Source organism: Aulostomus chinensis, chromosome 22, assembly GCF_037954235.1.
Source record: "Aulostomus chinensis isolate RoL2024-O1b breed Wild chromosome 22, RoL_Achi_v1.0, whole genome shotgun sequence".
NCBI lineage: Eukaryota > Metazoa > Chordata > Actinopteri > Syngnathiformes > Aulostomidae > Aulostomus > Aulostomus chinensis.
This window is the reverse complement of record NC_141341.1, coordinates 3533286-3552519: the sequence shown is the minus strand read 5'-3', so window position 1 is coordinate 3552519 and position 19234 is coordinate 3533286. Positions and strand designations below refer to the sequence as shown.

At 46.6% G+C, this 19234-nt stretch overlaps 1 protein-coding gene across 1 annotated transcript; it reads right to left on the bottom strand.

Annotated features, from left to right (window-relative positions):
- Positions 1 to 234: 234 nt before the first annotated feature.
- Positions 235 to 17724, bottom strand: zmym4.1 (zinc finger MYM-type containing 4, tandem duplicate 1). Its single transcript, XM_086193739.1, has 28 exons — positions 17314 to 17724; positions 13324 to 13993; positions 12310 to 12459; positions 11331 to 11489; positions 11145 to 11218; positions 9971 to 10123; positions 9496 to 9728; positions 9129 to 9336; positions 8793 to 8996; positions 8540 to 8690; positions 8240 to 8355; positions 7794 to 7976; positions 7326 to 7476; positions 6862 to 7034; positions 6400 to 6544; positions 6202 to 6297; positions 6080 to 6117; positions 5832 to 5970; positions 5180 to 5292; positions 4815 to 5040; positions 4095 to 4325; positions 3872 to 3981; positions 3556 to 3733; positions 3119 to 3270; positions 2870 to 2984; positions 2501 to 2749; positions 1708 to 1837; positions 235 to 1439 (listed from the first exon to the last, which is right to left on the bottom strand). The coding sequence occupies exons 1-28, from the start codon at positions 17389 to 17391 to the stop codon at positions 1202 to 1204; spliced, it is 4863 nt and encodes a 1620-aa protein (XP_086049865.1). The 5' UTR covers positions 17392 to 17724; the 3' UTR covers positions 235 to 1201.
- Between the last annotated feature and the right edge of the window lie 1510 nt (positions 17725 to 19234).

Here is a 19234-nt window from a genome sequence, read left to right as displayed (position 1 = left end):
TAGAGGTTAATGATGGAGTAGTATATTTATACATAGCTAATGTCCGTGGTCACGATTATGTAAAATATCAGTGTCCCAGAGGATGCTTTGGGTGAGATAAATGTCCAAAGTAACCTTCAAAACGTGTTAATTTCAGTGTGTTCAGTCAAGAATGTTTCTCATCCAAATGACAGCTAAAACCATTTCAGCTAAATTTAACAGATACTATAATTCAACCCCCCCCCCCCCCCCCCCAATAATTGGACACTAGTGATTAGGATGTGTCAATTTCAATTCAAAAGGAAATTTTTAAAAATGTTTGTTTTTTTTAAACAAAAAGCAGGTCAATTCATCCCACAATCGTGTTACCAGAGAGCAGAATGAATATTGAATGAATATAAAATTGCAGTTTCCTCTGTATTTTCATCAATTGACCATTAAACTTTGGTGATGTCTCATGATCATTGAACGAAGCAAGTTACCAATAAGGACCACTCCAACCTTGGCATAACCACATTCCCATCATGTCAGGAAGGTTTTGCTGGGAGGAGTTGAATTCAGTAAGCAATACTTTCCAGAATGCCTTTCCATTTACCCTCAGGGTATAGCTGCAGAAAGATTTTCACTTTGGAAATAAGCATTTACTTTTTAGCCGAGCGTCTGACACCCGTTCAGGTGTTTTCCCTAGATGAACTGTTGAAAAACATGTTATGCAGCAGGTTTGCCGCTCAGCATGAAGGTCATTTGTATCTCCACCACAGGAAGCCTTTCGGGGTCAAAGTTTTCTACTCTGACACCACTTTCATCCTAGAACCCCCTGTCCCTTCAACAGGAAAGATTTGCCTTCACCAGCAGACCTGATCTGCAACCTGAATTTAAGAAATCATAACACACGGAGGGAAATGAGTACAACTGGACATGAGAACCAACCATTTAGCAGACCAAACTCAGGACAGTGACCTGACCTGTTGAACAGCAGTAAACCGTCTGGATGCTGAACTGAATCTGCCATCTCAGTACACGAGTCCAGAGAACACAAACACTGTGCGTTTCAACCCGGGTTAACATGTTGTGTAGGAACTTCTGATGCAGTTCAGCACTTTTTAGCGATATCAGATTTATTCGGTCCGTGTCTGTTTATTGAGCCACGCCTCAGAGAATATTTCAGTGATCAAAATTACAGCACGAGCTGTTGCCCGGATAAAAGACCACTTGCTCCTCCTCAATCTGAATCCTCGTCTTCTTCGTCGGGTATAAACGGCGGATCACTCGGTTGTTGCGTCCCTCTTCCTGTCTTCATCTTGAGATGCAGCTCTCTGACGGTTAGGATCCGGGTGAGCATGGCCTCCATGGTCGTGTCATCCAGAGGGGTGGAAGAGAACCACAGCGGGCTGTTGGGGACGCAGCAGCGCTCTGGGTGCAGGTAGAACAGGTTGGTCCGCTGCTTGACCGACTCTGAGCTGCACGGAAGACAAACGTTGGCGTGAACGAGATTGTCTGCGTATTATTCATGTGACACAGACACACTCTTTAAAAAAAGACGTTTTTATCTGAATGCTTTAAACACCCATATACATTCATCCACGGACAAACGGAGCACAAAACAGTGAACATTCATTTACTCGCTAAATACCACGACGATTCGGCGAAATAGCAACATTTGTGAGGTGAACTGAAATTTAAGAAAACAGCTAAAGAGATGCAGAAAGTGTCGGGGGAGTTGCGCACCACTTGGAGAGGTAGAACTCATAGAGGCGGACCGGACAGCGTAGAGGGTTGTCTGTGTTCTCCATCATCTCCAGGATCTCCTCTTTAGTCTCCTCCTCCTTACGCTTCTTTGCTGGGACAGAATCTGGATCTACACACACACACACACACACACACACACACACACACACACACACACACACACACACACACACACACACACACACACACACACACCAGTCCTGAAATTAATCCTCTTCACACGAAGTGCAGCAGTACAGCAAAGCCAAACATTTGGAATTACATTAAAGGTGCTTTCTAACTTTGTGAACGAGCTGGAAAATAACACATAGACACACACACACTCCTGTCACCTGACCTCGTGTGTGTGTATTTAACAATCTTGCCCTTGATTACAAATGCCAACAAAAAAAATGAAATGATGAAATAATTAACGATAATGCAGTTTTACTGTTTTGGGGGGTTTTTTATACAAAAATGAAATCCGAATGTCTAAAAAGCAACTTCAGCTTCGTAGAAAAGCCGTTCTGTTGCAAAAATTTTCCGCTTTTTGGTGAGGTAACATTCACATAATGCTGATTTGACATTTATTCAAAAAAACATAGGTATTCCCCTTTATGTGGAATAAAATTAAGTGTTTAAATCTTTTGTGTTGAATCTGTGCACCCACACAGGTGCCGTGAACGACCGTTGTCAAAACATCTCTGCAAGCTCACTGCAAGATTCTTTTCGATGCAGTTTTTGTATGTAAAAATTGCAGTGTTGGAACAGGATCAACAAATATTCCTTGTACCGGTCTGTGGCTCGTTCATGGACATGGGTGGGTAAAAGCGCAGGAAGGTGGTCTTAGTATTGTTCTGGTTGGTTTTGGTGCAGCGCATGACGTGAGCAAAGGACAACTGGCGATGCTGCTCCACCGTGGTGAAGCCGAAGAACTTGCAGCAGAAGAAGAGCAGAGTGTTGAGGAGGACGATGGGCGAGTACGCCCCCAGCTGCTTGCAGTCCCACAGGAACTCCTCCTCCACACGGGAATGGATATAACCTGCAGACGGGGAGAGCATGAAGACACAGAGCCGTCACCACAACACGGTTAGAGGACAGTCATTTTTGTGAAATCAAATTAGATGAACAGTGTAAAGTAACCACATCTCGTGCGACTCACCGCTGGAGGTGACTGAGGGTTTGAAACCTTTCAGCATATTGGTGAACTCAGTGGAGAACTTGTTGTAGAAGCGATCCATGAAAATGTTCTCCACACGACCGTTCTCAAACAGGTACTACAGGGAGACATGAAAACTGAGAACTAGAACGATGACGGGCATCAGATATTCCAACGGTGTACACTGGCACTCTGCAGTATAAAGTAGGGACAAAGATGGCAGGTGCATGAGTTGAGGGAAGACTGTCTTGCCTGCTGGATGCCGAGGCAGAGGTAGAACAGGCTGTCCGGGGAGTAGAGCTCTCCGTTTGGTCGTTTCACCTCACTGATGAAGCAACAGAGACCGTAGCTCAGCTCGGCGGTGGTGCAGCGAAGAAGATCCTCCTTCAGCTCCATGGGGCGTGCTGGGAGTCAGATCCCAGGAGTCAATACTGACATCAGGTTGATACAATCTTCACTAGAGCCTCACTGGAGCTCAACCCAACAACCTCCTCCCAGGATGCCAACAGACATGAAACAAGTCTCCCACCTGGCAGAGTAAAAGCGCTCCACTCCTGATGCAACCAATGACTTGGCTAGTTGAACACGAGTGGAATCTTTGCTGTTAAGTCTCACACACACACACACACACACACACACACACACACACACACCTTCACTGGTTCCATGTCATGTCGGTGCAGACTTACATCCAAAGCGTGGCTTCTCCAGGTTGGGTTGTGTCTGCCTCCACCGGATCCACCGCTTCCAGGCGTCGACTCCATACTGACTCTTGAGTTTTGGGACGTCCAGCGCTATCTTTTTGTTAGCGGCACCTTTCTGAGATGACGTTTCCGCTGCCTTTGTCAAGCGTTGTGACTTGCGACCCTTAAATGAAGTAAAGAGGGCGAGAGGAGGCTGCATCATCCAGCCTAAAGTGACAGAACCTCAACATATTGGGGGAGGAACACTCCAAACATCCCTTCAGGAAAACAGCCGTAATTCACCGTTTCCCCCGGCAGTTACCTTCTTCTCTCTGGCTTTCCTGGGAGCTTGTCTCCGTCGTGAGGCTACAGGCGGAGGACTTGGCGATCGCTGCTGCTGTGCTTTTAGCCGGGCCATCCTCTCAAGAGTTTCTGGCAATGACAGCACAGGCAACATCTGAGCCACCGAGCACGGACAACACAGTTGTTGACACCACTCAGGTTAAATATAAGAACTCATGTTCAATGTCCCTTTCACCCCTCACCAACAGTGAAGTCGGCTTCGATGTCCATGGGGGGCGGGACTGAGGGTGGGGGCTCACAGTAGGGCTCACTGGGCACAGCCTCAGGAATGTCCAGGATGGGGTTGAGCTTTTCAAGACTGCACGGGCGACCGGGTGACCTGAGGCCTGCATCGGACGAGGGCTCCTCCCAGTTGTTCAGGAAACTTGCCAAGTCGTCCGTGTCTAATTCGTCACTGTAGGTGCTGGCGTGATCTGTAGCATAAACACAAGGTTTGTTTGACTTCTGCAGCTAAGAGACCTGAGAGGATACTACAAGTTTTCGACAGTTTTCGTCCAACTGTAACATTGTTGGGCCTTACGGGGAAAAAACAAACACTTCAATTAGCGTATTAAAAGAGGGAATTAGAAGTACGGAGTGAAACTCATATCATCGTTCAATGCCAGGTGTTTCCATTCCTGGGCAACTGTCTCTACATTCCCAGGTTTTCCAGGACGTGCGGGATAAGACATAAATTTACATCCCCAGTTTGAAACAGATTGGGTGAGCAAATGTGAGAAAAATCAAATCACATCCAAACAAGGCAACTTCCTTTGCCAGAGATGTCACAGAAGGTGTAATCTGATTTCCTCCACCTCCGATGTCGCGCCCCCCCCCTGCTTCATCTCATCCTCATCCACTAATTCTGTTACTGTAACTAAATGAAATCGATTCCCTTCGTCTGTGTAATCAGTTCATCTCACCCTCTGGAGTGATTTCTTCCTGTTTGTCTTTCCCTTTATCCGTCACTTTCTCTTTGGACCTCTCATCTTTGTCATTCGTCCCCGTCTGCTCCGCCACCATCTCGGCCATGAGAATGAGTTCGGCCTCAAACGGGTCCGACGGGATCTTTTCTTTGATCTCTTTGATGGTTTCCACGATGTGCTCGGCGTTGTTCATCGTCACAGGAAGGAACATGGGCACAGGAAGCTGTCACACATGGATTGGGGATAAAAACCACCGAGATGGAGGAGTGTTACCATGGTACTTCTATAGTAGTCAGTTTGGGGAGCCCAGTAACGGAACTTGTTGACAGGAAGCCCAGGGGTGTTGGTGATGTAGGACGTACCGGCAGAGGCAGGCCCACAGGTTTGGGGGTACACTGGCTGTACATGCTCATGGGTACAGGAACATACACTGGCACAGGAACAGGCAGGACCAGGATTTTAGGAGTGACTTCATCTAGAAGACAAGAAGAAGAAGAAGAAGAAGAAGAGGAATTGATGAGATCTCTTAAAATAACTTTAATTAAAATGAATAAAATATTACACGTGGTTTTTAAATGCAGCAGATGTGAAGGTGAGGTAAGAAACCGTTACGTTAACGCCTCAATTATTTTGATTTTTACGTCCCATCAAGGTGATAGGAGAAAAAACAGACTGAGTGGAAAAAGATACGTTTTAAATCAATGGGTCAAATCTGCCAGCATAGACAGTGTCTCCATTACCTGTTGCTTCTAATATTCCGAGTGCATACAAAAATATATTAGGGCTCCTCTTGTTAAACCAGAGGCTGTGCCAAAATAACCCAGAGCTTCTATTTGTCAGTCTGTCTCTGTATTACTCAAATATATGAAGGGGTATTTATGAACTGATTCCATTGAAGGCCAACTACTGTCATTCGCTAACAATACAAACAAGTGTGATGTTCTGCAGAAGTTAAACCCGTCTGAATGTAAAAACAATGAGCGAACGTGAGGATGTGCGAAGTCTCGGTTTTACCTGTCTGAGACTCGACCTCGGCCGTCTGGGTTTTACAGGAGACCCCCTTATTCTGCACCAGCGGTCTACAGAGCAGAGCTTTGTTCTTCAGGATTTTGGGAGGTGGAGGAGGAGGAGCCTGTTCTGTATGAATACTGACCTGAGGGACAAACAAACGCACCCCCAGAATTGATCACTTTCAAATATTAAATGGGTTAATAACCGAGAATCTGTAGTGAAGTGATACAAAAACACAGCCAGCAACTTACACGTCCAGAGTCCTTCGTCTGTGAGTCGGAGACGCAGACTGTGGAGACAACGACCATCAATAATGGTAACTTAATGAAAATTCCCAAGTACGTGTGAGTGTTTGTGTGTTGTTATCTTTTACTTTTCTGGACAGGTCTGTTGGAAGCACCAGGTTTCCCCGTTGTAGCTCCGGCAAGCGACACCACATTTGCGATGATGGGTGTGGCCTGCACCGTACCTGCGGACCCAGGGCGACAACGCAGAGGAATTCCAGCTTATCAACTTCGAAACATTCCGATAAGGAGAGCCTCGAAAATCAAACCAGCAGCTGGATACACACCTTTGAAGACCTGCCCCTGTGCGATCACCTTGTCACTGCAGAACTGAAGCAAACATTTCAGGTCGCAGAAATGTTTGACCTCCCCCAGCATGGGAAGACTCTGTTTGAGTTTTCCTTTCTGACCACAGGTGTCACACTTGGCCACCTGACAGAGAGAAGCGAGGAGTGAATGAGCAAGATTTTCACTGTCGTGTCACGCCTGAAACACTCGAGCCCATCTGTGACGCGTACAATCAAACTAGCAACAGCGGGTCTGTTTTTCTTCCCTCATCAAGCAACAACCATGTCCTCCAGGCATTTCAAAATAAGAGAACCTCCACAGAAACCGCCCCACTTGTGTTGCAAAGCATGTAGAACAAACAGAGCCAGTGTGGCTTCTTCAAAAAGACAAAACTGCCACACGACACACACACATCTGCGATGTGTCTCTGGTTTTAGCAACAAGCGCCTGGGATTTCTTACATGACAGAAGAGCATGGTGTATTTGGACCGGCACTCCTCAGAGCAGAACTCCTCCGTCGAGCCTCCGTACTGTGCCGTCACCAGCTTCTTGGAGACGCAGTGGCAGTAGGAGCAGGAGTGGCAGTGTTTCCCCCAGCTTTTAGCCAGCTCGTGTCTGTAGAGAAGCTTGCAGCCTGGGGTGGGGGGGCAGAGGAACCACCACTTCAACACTCACAAGTGTTCTGACTGTGCATGTTTTCTGAGAACCAAGCATGCAGCCATTTATAGCATTTGCAAGATCACGCTATCAGATTTAGCTGTGATGCCACCATAGCATCAACCATATCAAAACTCAAGGAATGACTGGAAATAAAGGAAAGACCACTGAAGTTTTTTTTTCTTGATGGGAAATGTTTGCTTTTCTACCGGCGGGCAGAAGGAACCTCCTGCAACAGCCCCGACACTCAAGACTCCAGTCCGCTTACCGTCGCTGCAGAAGAAGCAGTCCTTAAAGTTTATTTTCTTGGAGTCTTTGGTGATCTTCTCCATCTTGCAGTATTCACACAAGCTCATCACATTGTTGGCCTTCTTAAACTCCTGAGAACAGTCCACACTGCACACGAAAATCATCTTGTCCTGCATGCGCACACGCACGCACACACACACACACACACACACACACACACACAAACATTATACATTTATCTCATTGGAACAAGAAAGAAAAAAAGTGTAGTTAAAATAAATGTGTAAAAGCCCATACTTCTGATTTTTTTATTGTTTACTGTATCCCAGTATTTTGCTGAAAGTGACATAAATTTCCCTCAAATCTTCTCAAAGTATCAAACCATAGAGGAGAACCACTGAGTCGTCTTAAGAGCTAACAGAGGCTGATGTGGGATCAGCCTTAACCTCCTGTGGACTGAAGTCATGCTGCAACAAGCCCAACTGACCTTGATCTGGATGAGTTCAGGCTTAAAATTCATTTGGCGGGCACAGTGGGAACAGTTGAGCGTCGCTGGAGCTTTGGGGACATCTGGGTGGGACTGTTGAGGGGCAGAGATCTGGGTTTGGGTGGATCCCGTGGGCAGCTTGGTGAAAACGTTCACCTGTTTTTGTGACGCCTTAAACTTTTCCTTTCAAACAGAAAAACAGCACAAGAGTCCTATTCGAGAACGACTGGGTGTAAAAAGGACAGAAACCAGTAAATGATACCTTTTTACATGACTTTTAATGTAAATGGACAAAAACTTTATTCAGAAGTCCATGTCTCATTCTGTCCCGTGTTTTTGATCTGATTGAAAAACGAGGTGCACGTGTCATCATAGGCGCATCAATCGCAGCCATTCCGGGTGTGTGTGTGTGATACACGAGTCTAGATTCTCACAGGCGCCCTTACCTGAAAGGCCATCACACACTGGAGAGTGCAGAAGTTCCTGATGGACGTATCCGACATGGCGAGGTGGTAGGATGGTACTGTGTTTTTCCCACAATTGTCACAATTCAAGCGGGCACCTGTAAAACAGAAAAGTTGATTAGAATAGAAGTTGATTAAGTCCAGCAGGTTGAAAGATGAAATCAAACTTCTGTAACTGAGGGCGTATTCAATCAAATGCTCTCTGATTGACACCCAGGTGAGTCGGCAGCACAGCCAACCCTTCAGCTGCTGGTTTGAAACACCCTCCGGATGGTCCAGTACCTGATGAACTGACACTCTGGACCATGAAGGCCATCACACAGCTGCTGCTACAGAAAAGATTCACCGAATCATCGTTGTTTCTGTTGTCGACCATATCTGCCAGCGGCCGGGAAGTGCGACACATCGTGCAGGGCAGATTTGTCTTGGTTTTCTTTGACGAGACGAAAGCAGTGAATGAGAATGTGATGGACGCACTGGTCTCCAGCGTTTCATGAAACCTACTCATGTGCTACACAAATTTGGATTTCCATACCTCTTTGTACTTCTTAAGACACTCAATATTACACAGAGTAGTGTTGCAGTCCTCCAACTTCAGCATGAGCGGCTTGCTGTGGCAGAAGGAGCCACAGTTTGCACAGCCGGCCACCGAAAGGTTGTTAACTGTACGGAAGCGGTTGAAGCAGGCGTCACTGCACATCTTGTGAACGGAGCCGCTCAGGATCACCTCATGTTTGCTCTTGAAACAAAGACAGAATGTGTGTTATTCCAGTCATACGTGTACATGGGCAATATAATAATGGAGTCTCCTATGACTGCGCAGACCAAGTTAGAGCAACATGTAAAGATATTTCTGTTTAGTTACACTCACAACGCAGCATCTCATGCACATGCTGCAGAGGGACTGCTGCTGCTGCAGCGCCGGCTGCTGCTGCTGCTGCTGCTGAAGCGACTTTTGAGAGGTGGATTTGGAGAATTTCTTGTAGTTGAAGGCGGTCAGACAGTTCTGACTGCAGAATTCCTTCATGTCTCCTTTAGTATCTGGAGCCAGGATGACGTCCTGAGGCCGAAATATGACCCTGATGAAATGAAGAGGTGACAGGTTGAATAAATGTCGGTGATATTAAACTGGGAAGTTAATCCACAGGTTATTATGTTGTTGACTGTGTTGACCCTCATGCCAAAAATGTAGGTTGAGATGTTGATGAAATCAGTCAACGCAGGACAGACAAACTTACTTCTGGCAGCTGTAGCAGACCTTGACACCTTTGGCAGTGGTGAGCGACGTCGTGAGGCAAGTGGTGGAGCAGAAGAGCGCCGGAGAGCCCTTCCTCTGGAACGCCGTCTGACCTTTCATCAGGCCCTTCTTGCAGTTGAAGCAGGACATGTGCAAGGTTGCAGGTTGAAGTGGGGGCATGGTTTGTGTCTCAGCAGGAGTCACGGAGTAGACCGATCCGATCCTCAAGTCCTCCTGTCAATGACAGGTGAGACACTGAAACTCTGGATTCTAGGATGTATTCAGCTCTTTTAAGGGAGTGCCAGCCTTTATTTTATATCATATTAAAAAGATCTGATCAGCCATTGTACGAACAAGCATCCTGGCTGATCAGATGACAAGATGGCCGCTCAGAATATGATCACCAGCAGCTGACACGAGCCCACTGTGCACCTGTCGGCCTTTCTTAGTGGTGAAAGAAGACGTGTGTTACTCACCCTGGCAGTATTCGGCTCATCCTTCACAGTTGCAGTGGACGCAGAAGATGTTAGAGCTTGTTCATACTCCTCGTCGATGGGCTCATCCTTCACCTTGACCAAAGGCGGCGAAGGAGACGACCTGACTGACTTGGATGCCGCTCGTAATCTCTCCTGCAACACGGGAAAGACCAAAGATTGCCTGAGTGCATCATGACGGAGGCGGATGACTGTGCTCGAGGTAACAAAACCTAAAGCAACAACAAGAAATGTGAAATCAAACTCCACCATCATCAATGAAACATTCCTGCACACTATGCGACTTTTAAACCCTCAATTTAGTCTTACAGGCAGAAGGTAAAACAACAGATGTCAGGAGCCAGGAGTCACAAGTAGACATCATGCTTTGCTTCTTGACTGAAAGACTAAATTGAGGGTGTAGAAGCTTGCTTTTTTCTTTATTTGGTTATGCATTTCCTTTATTATGTTTATGTATTCTATTCTTTTTTATTAGATGTGAGTTACCAAGTAATGAGCTACTGGTAATGTATAACGCCTATGAACTGTGTAGTTCATAAGAAATATATGCTTTACCTATTTTAGACCTCTTAGTTTCTGTGCTTCTCCATAAAAGGTCAGGAAGGATGTTCACATGCTGGCTTCATAAATGTATGAAGAAGGACCAACCACAGGTGCCAACATGTCTACCCTACGGTCTGGTTGTAAAAGTCTAAAAAACTTATTTTGTGGCTTCTGGGCTACAGATTGATGGTCGTCTCTGTTGGTTCTACAGACTGGAACCATTTGGCTCCAACCTGACTAGCCACCTCACAAATGGCCAGGAACTCTTTTCAGCTTTTGGTCATAACCTGTGTGTCTGTGAAGAGATGGATAAATACCTGACAGTTTCTCAGAACAACAGAGAACTTCTGATGCTCCATGAGTGGGTTGTAACTTCTCTCTCATGCATGAATAAACTAGAATATAAGCTTTGGTATTTGAGTTTCTCAGCCTCCTTTCTGGTCACTGCTCCACTGGACAATCACCTCAATCTGGGCCACACCACCACAAGGGCAAAATAAAGTGTAACTCAGATTTGTTCATAAAAGCAAGTCATGAATGAGGCCCAATGAGTCCACAACCAACATGAACCTCAAGTTTTCTTGCATTTCCACCAGCAGGCCGATGTTCTCACCTTGTCCAGTCTAGGTATCGAAAGCTTGACGACTTTCATCCCGTTCAACATGGCCGGCGATGAGTTGTCACTTCCTACGGGGACACAAGCAACATGTCAAAATATAAAGACAGCTAAACAGCATCAGCACTGATGGTAACGAGCGTGAGAGGACCCTCCACACCACGGGACTCTCAGCTCTCTCACTTGTGCTGGTTGCAGCTTCAGACACTGGAGACGAGCTGGACTGCATCGCATCTAAAGGCACTTTCACATCCTCCGGCTGGTCATCTTCAGTGGGCGGCGGTAACACAGTGGGTTTCACATCAGTCTCCCCCTCGTAGCCGTGGTCCTCTGTCACGGAGACTTGGAGAGAAATCACGACTCAGGAGCAGCAGAGCGCCAAGACAATGCAAGAAAGTAGGGCCCTCTACGCGGAATTGCAGCATTGGGCAATAAAAACGGAATTAATTTTTAATGCGGAATATCGCAGAAATGCTGTTTTCATGAGACAGAGGAACATAAACCTGGGGAATCGTTCCCGGGGGTCGCGAATCAGTGTGACGCAACCCCTGCCCCCCATCCCTTTCCAAACAAAACGCAAACATGGCGCTCCCCCCCCGTCTGCTAAAAAGCTACGCAATACGACGCTAACGCCTAAATACAGAGCTGAGCAGCACCCCCGTGACTTCTATGTGTCAGGTGATGTGTTATTTTGTACCTTGTGTCAACACTGAAAATACGTGTGATGACCACCTGTTGTCCAAAAGTCATATAAAAAAAGAAAAGCATCGCGCTAACGCTAGCCAGCAGAACACGATGACGATGATGCAGCAATAAAGTACTGAGGAAAAGTGCAATATTGTGTGGCCTCAATGAGTGTAAGGTCATTTCTAGTTAATTATTGTGCATTTTATTCATAAACATTATTCAAACACAGTGTTTTGTGGTAAAATATAAGTAAAAAGGTAAAAAATAGAATTCCATAAAATTAAAATGGACAAAACGGAATTTGGGAAAAAAATAAAATGGAATTTATAGGGCCCTAAGAAAGCTGCCACTCGACGAGACCACCGGCAGTTCAGACCGAATCAAAACCTATTTGTTTTCATGTTTTGGTCCACGAGGGACGCCGTTACTCCCCTGCACCTTCCTGCTATGTACCACTGCTCTGAGCGTCCCTCACCTGTACTGGCTGTGACATCAGACACAGGTGACGAGCTGGACTGCATCCCATCTAAAGGCACTTTCATCTCCTGGTCCTGCGTCGGCTGTGGTACCACGGTGGGCTTCACATCGGTGTCCGGCTCAGAGGCGTTGTCCTCCGCCACCAAGACTGGAGGAGAGATTCAACATCTGGGAATTAGTGAGACCTTAAAACCAGCTGTTGTAGAGCAGAGGACATGTTCACATTTCAGATTAGCTCTTGTGTTTGCTGTGGAGACACTTTTGTCGCTGGTAATCTTTTTTGTAAATTTGGCGTCAGACTGAAAAACACTCAAGAACCCAAAGTAAAAAAGGAAATTCACAGGTAACAGCAGTGAAAAAGTACAGGTGAAGTAAAATAGAATGGGACAAAGTACCAAACCACACTCTACAGACGACACACAAAGCCCAAATAAAGTTTAGACATCAACCTCCTCTTTTCTTTGGCTTAAAATCTAAATACTGAATGCATCTTTAGAACCAAATTCATTTTTCTCTTCTGGAATTCTCTGCCTGGCCTGGTTAAATATCCCTGCTGCTTGTGTGATTGCAGGTCATGTCAGGTCATGCCTGTGTGTCAAAACCCCGCCTCCAGGCCACAGAGACAAGCGTACCACGCCAAGGCCTTCTTCGTGGTCGTCGCCTTGCTCTTCACTGGGAGTGAACGCACTTTTGATGCACGCACCCTCGCGCAGAGACCATAAAACAGGCTTAACAGAGGCAACATGTAAACAAACACGCATGGGAATGCAACCACGGGGGTCAACTAAAGTTCATGTCTGGGTTTTTTTGGTAGTCTTAGCCAACATCTTTTTACACACACACACAGACACACACACACACACACACACTTTGTATATTGTCCCATCCTCCTATTTTGAAGGGTCTGAAAAAGTCAGAATTGTCATCAAAGTGAAGTTCTATTGGGAACCAACTTTTAAATCACTGACCGCTCCATGTTGTGCATCAAGCAACAAGACTTCTTCCACTTTACCTGCTTTAGAAAGAGCAGGTGAACAGCGGTCTTCTGCATCCGTCGACGTGTTCTGCTCCTCCTCCTTCATCTGAGCTTCCTGTTCCTGCTGATCCACCGTACCGATGTCCATCATCTCGTCCAGGTCGTCAGCTGTAGAAAACCTCACGTTACAGCCAAGAGACCTCGTTTCCTCCAGCCTGGCCTCCTCTGTGTTCATGTCTGATTCCTCTTTTGCATCAGTGTGCGTTTGCTCCTTCTTCCCATCAGGAGTGGTGTCCATGTTTGTGTCCTCACTAGAATCTGATCCAGCAGGACTGTCCGCAAAGCTGCCGTCTCTTACAGTCACATGATCTTCTTTCATGTCCCATTCTTCCTCAGTTTTCATGTCACTACTCTCTTTTTCTGTGTCTGACATGGTACCTTGCTCATCACTGTGAAGCAAAACCGTGTTGGGAGTTTCTGACGCGGAGGAGGATTGTGGGGAAGATGGATTTAGAGGCGATATAGAACACGGAACCCACTTCTCTTTGTGTTCAAAATCTTTACTTTCCATTTCTTTTTCAGAAGTGGCAAAGTTGTCTCCGTGTTCAGAAAGTCTAGGAGAACACGCGGGAACAAGCTCTGGTTCTCTGACATTTAGAGGTGCGCCCAGATGCAAAGCAGCGTCTCCATCGCTTTCCTCGATTACCTGCACAGCAAAGGGAACAGTTACACTTCGGTACACTGACATTAAGGGCCACCACACTGAGAGCCATCAGCACCGTATTGTTCCAAATATTAAACAACAACCCCCCCCCCTTTTAAAACCCCACCTTCTTGTCTTTAAAGAAAATTATTTTATTTTAGGCGGCACGGTGGTGCAGTGGTCTGCACTGTTCCCTCACCGCAAGAAGGTTCCAGGTTTGAGCCCCAGCTGGAGCACGGGGTCTCTCTGTGTGGAGTCTCCATGTTCTCCCTGTTCCTGCTGGGTTCTCTCTGGTACTCCAGCTTCCTCCACAGTCCAAAGACATCAAGAGGGACCAGGTTAATCCAGACTCTAAATTGACCGTAGGCGTGGCTGGGAGAGCCAATGGTTGTCTGTCTCTATGTGTTGGCCCTGCCATGGACTGGTGACCTGTCCAGGGGGAAGGCTGCTGGGAGAGGCTCCACCCCCCCCACCCCACCCTTAATAGGATAAGCGGTAGAAAATGGATGGGATGGATTTTATTTTACAGCAGAAAAAAAAAAGCAAAACCTGTTTTTTTTTCCCCCAACATCTTTTAAGTAAAAAAATTGCTTTCTCATATTTAAGTTTTCCTCTTTACCTTCATAACAACTTTGGGGAGATCATAAAAGTGGAGTCCATCTGTGTCTGTAAGAACAACAGGGTTCTCAACCTCAGAGAGAAAACCATGTAGCCCGTCAGAATTTCGCAAAAACGCAGCAGAAGTCAAGTCTTATTGTTGAACCGCCTTCAACCAAATGTTCCAGAGAGAGAGACGACAAGCTGGATTACAGACAACAGCAGTGCAATAAACTGTGCAAACTGGCCCAACTTGGCTCGCTCTTCTTGTGATGTCAGCCAGAGGTCCTCTGCCTCGCTCAGGTCACTCTGTCCCTCCTGTGCTCCACTGGCTCCTCGTACAGAGGGTCAGCCTCGCTCCCATCCAAAGCATTTGAGACGCTGCTCTCTGAGCGGCTGAGGGATCCGATCGCCGAGCAGACTCACCGTAGGCCCCTGAATTTCTCCAGCTGGTTTGAAGATGTGATGACCAGACTGGAGCCTGTTGCTGCATCATTGGACTGCCTGATGACAGGTACACCCAACACCTGCAGCTGGCTCATCACCCCCCTGGTATGGTCACGTGGTCATCCTTCATTGCCCAGAGTTGAGTTGTGACACTTCGTCAAATGTCCGGGAAAAGCATCCAAAACCAGCATCTTCCTCTCCTTTGTGTGAGCCCCAGGTCTTCAGCCCCACACCACCTTGAGCCAGTCCACCCTCAGCTCTGTCTCCAGAGGATGGATCCTGAATCCTTGGGTGCAGTTCTGCAGTTTCAAATCCAGTGGTGACGGTGGGGGTTTGTTCCTTCAGCGAGTCACGCCAACATGACAGTGGTGCGATTCGCATTTCACAAAGACTGATATCTCACCTTCCTTACGCACAGAGGCGGATGCTGGCATGTAAAAAAAAACGGCAAAAACCGGTCTGATCCGGGCAGTAAGCATATTATTTCCTCAAGTCAATCACAAAGCAGGCAGGGACTCCAACTCTCTGCCTTTTTGGGTTGGCTATCTTCTCATGTTACGCTCTGTCACGCTGGATCTATCGGCGGTTCGGCTGTTGTTTGATGACTCTGCTGCATTTATCACCATGAGCTTAAAAGCTGGCAGCACGACTTCTTCGACATTTGAGGCGCTCTTCTCAAGTGGGTCACTTTCCACCACGCAGCCCCCTGGAACTGCAAGCTAGTTAGAGGGACAGGTTGCTTCGGTTCGGGGCGGGGGCGGGGGGGGGGGGGGGGCAGACTCCCGTCACAGGTACTTGCTGCCACCTATTTTTACGGATGTATTTACCTGTAAAAGTCTAGACCCTGATGATAAGATGACTCCCGTTTTCCAGATGTATTTCAAAGAAGGACGTAAAGCACTGTCTTATATTTGGAACAATACGGAGAATGAGGATGAATCTAAAAACAACAACAACAAGTCCAACATCAACCTGAGACATGAGTGATGTGATAGATATACATATATATATATATATATATATATATATATATATATATATATATATATATATATATGTATATATATATTAATAAAATCAATCTCTTCAACAGGGCCGGTAAAGAATTTATACTTTATCAAGGAAGATTCACAAATCCATGTGTCTCAGATGCAGGTCCCCTAGAGGAACTTCTTTTCCCGGGACTGAAGATTTGATTAAAACCTGATTCTCTCTTACAGGAGTATTTCTCAATGGAAAAAGGTCAATAGTCAGAAATGTGATCGCAGTGACATTTCATTAGTTGAGCATGTGAGCATTACTTGTGAAAGCTAAGATGAAGCAGAAACAAGAAAATGACCCATATTCATCAATCAATAATCAAGAGGAAACCCCAGCAGACTCCTCTACTTGAGTGAGTGCATCGTCTTTTAATTGCAGTTTGATATTATAGATTTCGATCTTACGGACTGTCTCCAAACACACTGATCTGGACTTCAAACCTGCAGTCCCATCAGTAAAGAGAACATCAGAACCAAACCTGAGGACAGATCCTCGAAGTAATTACAGAGATACAATGGTAATCTTTTAAAAGTATAACACAACCAGCAACTTTAAGTCCATCAGCCCTGTTATATTACATTCGTGTTTCATGAAAGCCTTAAGCACTTTATGAGTCATGAAACAGGGCAATAAATGAACGATGGACTTGACCATCGTGAAACAAAACTACTTCCACTGCATCAAATATGATTACTTTATTAAAGTCATGCACTGGGTGACAAAATGAGAATTCTATCTAGTGAGAAATTCAGAGAGGAGAACGTCGCGTTTTTTTGTAGGTCATAAACGAGACCAATAGGAAGTATGCCGATGTTAGCTTGTCACAACACCCCTCTCAATGTAAACAGAGCTAACATTAGCACTTCTGCTGCTAAACATAGTTAACTTCGCGTTAAACATTGGACAGCCAACATGAAATATGGTACTGGTGTGTGAGGTTTATGGTAATTTACCCCCTTGTGAATAGCTTCACTTCATTCCGCCATACTATGTTGACATTTATTCCATGACCTGTAAACAGAACCAGCACGCCAGTGGCTAAGCTAACGCTAGCATGCTCGCAAACCTGCACGCCTCCCTGCGTGTGCGTTAGCTCGCTGAGGTTAGCCGGCCTTTGTGCTCATACGCTACAACAACTAGCAACAATGATAACGGACGGACTTCTTTACCCGTTTCAATGCTACACAAAAGACAAGTCTAATGAATGTACACAGCCGTGACAACGTGCAGAAAATTACCGCGCCAGAGACTTGGACAGACGAGACTTGATTGGTGGCCAGACGCTGGTGTCCATCGCCAGTTTCCGTAGCCGCCATGTTTTCTCCAAAATGCCAATCCTTGGGTTTTGCAACTTAAATGCAACTCGGTGCTTTTAAAGTAAGGTTTGCAACCGCGAAACAGCTCTGCATGGCCTCTGTCTTAACCCCATGTATCCAGCCTAGCTTGTTGCAGAGCCTCTTCCTTCTTCGTTTGTTTATTTCTTGTGATGATCAAAACTTCTGGCGCTCACAATCTCCCCTAGCGGCAAACGATGTAACTGCTTTCACTCCTGTCAATATGGGCTGAGGAGCGAAATGATAATAGCGTCTGCCCTCAGAGCAGGCTGGCAGGCATCAGAATAGAATTTTAAAAACAAAAACAGTAGCAGACGAAAAATACACCACATAAAGTCGCATAGCTCATCTCCGAGGTTACCAGGTGTTTATGGACATCAAGTCAATCCATTTCCAGAATTTTCTTTGCCTAAGAAGAATTCAAAAACGTTGGATGTGTCTCAGCTGCAGACGAACAATCAAACCACAAAAACACACTAAGCCACAGCCACGGTCTATTTAGAGTATTCAGTTAGCCTGGATGCATGGCTGTGGACTGTGGGAGGAAGCCGGAGAACCCAGAGAGAACCCATGCAGCCACAGGGAGAACCTGCAGACTCCACACAGAAAGATCCTGTGCTCCAGCTGGGGTTCAAACCATCAACCTTCTTGCTGTGAGGCAACAGTGCAGGATCCATAGCATGAAGGTAGTTTTTCTTTCAGTGGCGTCTAGCCGACTTTAGCGCCTCCTGCTGGAGCTTCAGATGAGTTATCATACTGTCCAACTCATCCATGAAGCCTTCATCCACAGACTCACTGTCCACCTCCTCTTCTTCCACCTCAGTGGGCAGGAAGACATGAAGCTGAGGGCGTCCGGGGCCAGCCGCGGCGGCCATGACAGGACGCTGACTGCAGTGTAGAGGATACGGTTTCCCGATGACCGATAGATGCTCCAGCTGAGAGTTGCAAATCTGCATTCCCAAAGGTTGGAGGTCAGCCGGTCTCATCTCTGAGAACCGGGTCAGGCTATGTGAATGAGGCCTCGCTGGTTTTGGCTTGGAGGTGGGCTGGATGGCCTGGGAGAAGTGGATGTAGGCCGGCCCGCTGCTGCTGATTTGTCTCGGGTGGTGCTGGTGCTTCTGCTTCAGATGGGAGTGACTGGTCCCCCGTGGGGGGCAGGCCGCTCGCAACCTGCAGAATGGAGGAGGAGGTGGGGGCCGCCTGAGTGAAACACATGAGGGATCGCTGCTGGAAAAGCCCTCACATAGGTTGCCATCCTGGGGGGTGAAGAGGGAGGGCTCACTGAGGCTGCAACAAGAACAGAAATAAGAGTCGGTGGCATATTTGACAAAAACACGTCAAAGCTGCAGCTGTGAAGCTCTGAAAGTGACGAACCAAACCCCGGGCTGTGAGTGTGAGTGAGTGTGAGTGTGTGTGTGTGTGTGTGTGTGGGGTTAGTTTCCTTCATTGAATGAAAGCGGCAGCGTGGCTCCACAAGGTGCTTTTATCAGGAAACTGATCCGTTCCCACACCTGAGATTTATAAGCCTATCAAAGTGGGACGGACCCACCTGAGAGGGAGCGATTACAGTGTAATTCCAGTCAAGCACTCAGCGTCTGCACATTCACTGAAGTGAATAGTAGGTCAGGCTGGGCCTGAGCAAGAGGGGCACACTTGACCTGGGCCAGCGGAGACAAAGACTGTGTCCTAAAACTTTCTGGTTCAGCGTCAAGCAAAATGAGCACAAAGGCAACACAGAGGATTAGTAAGTCAGCAAGTTTGCGCGACACATTTGTTCTGCCTTTCATGTTCGCGCTTATACAAGAAGCAACAGAGAGGTGTGTGT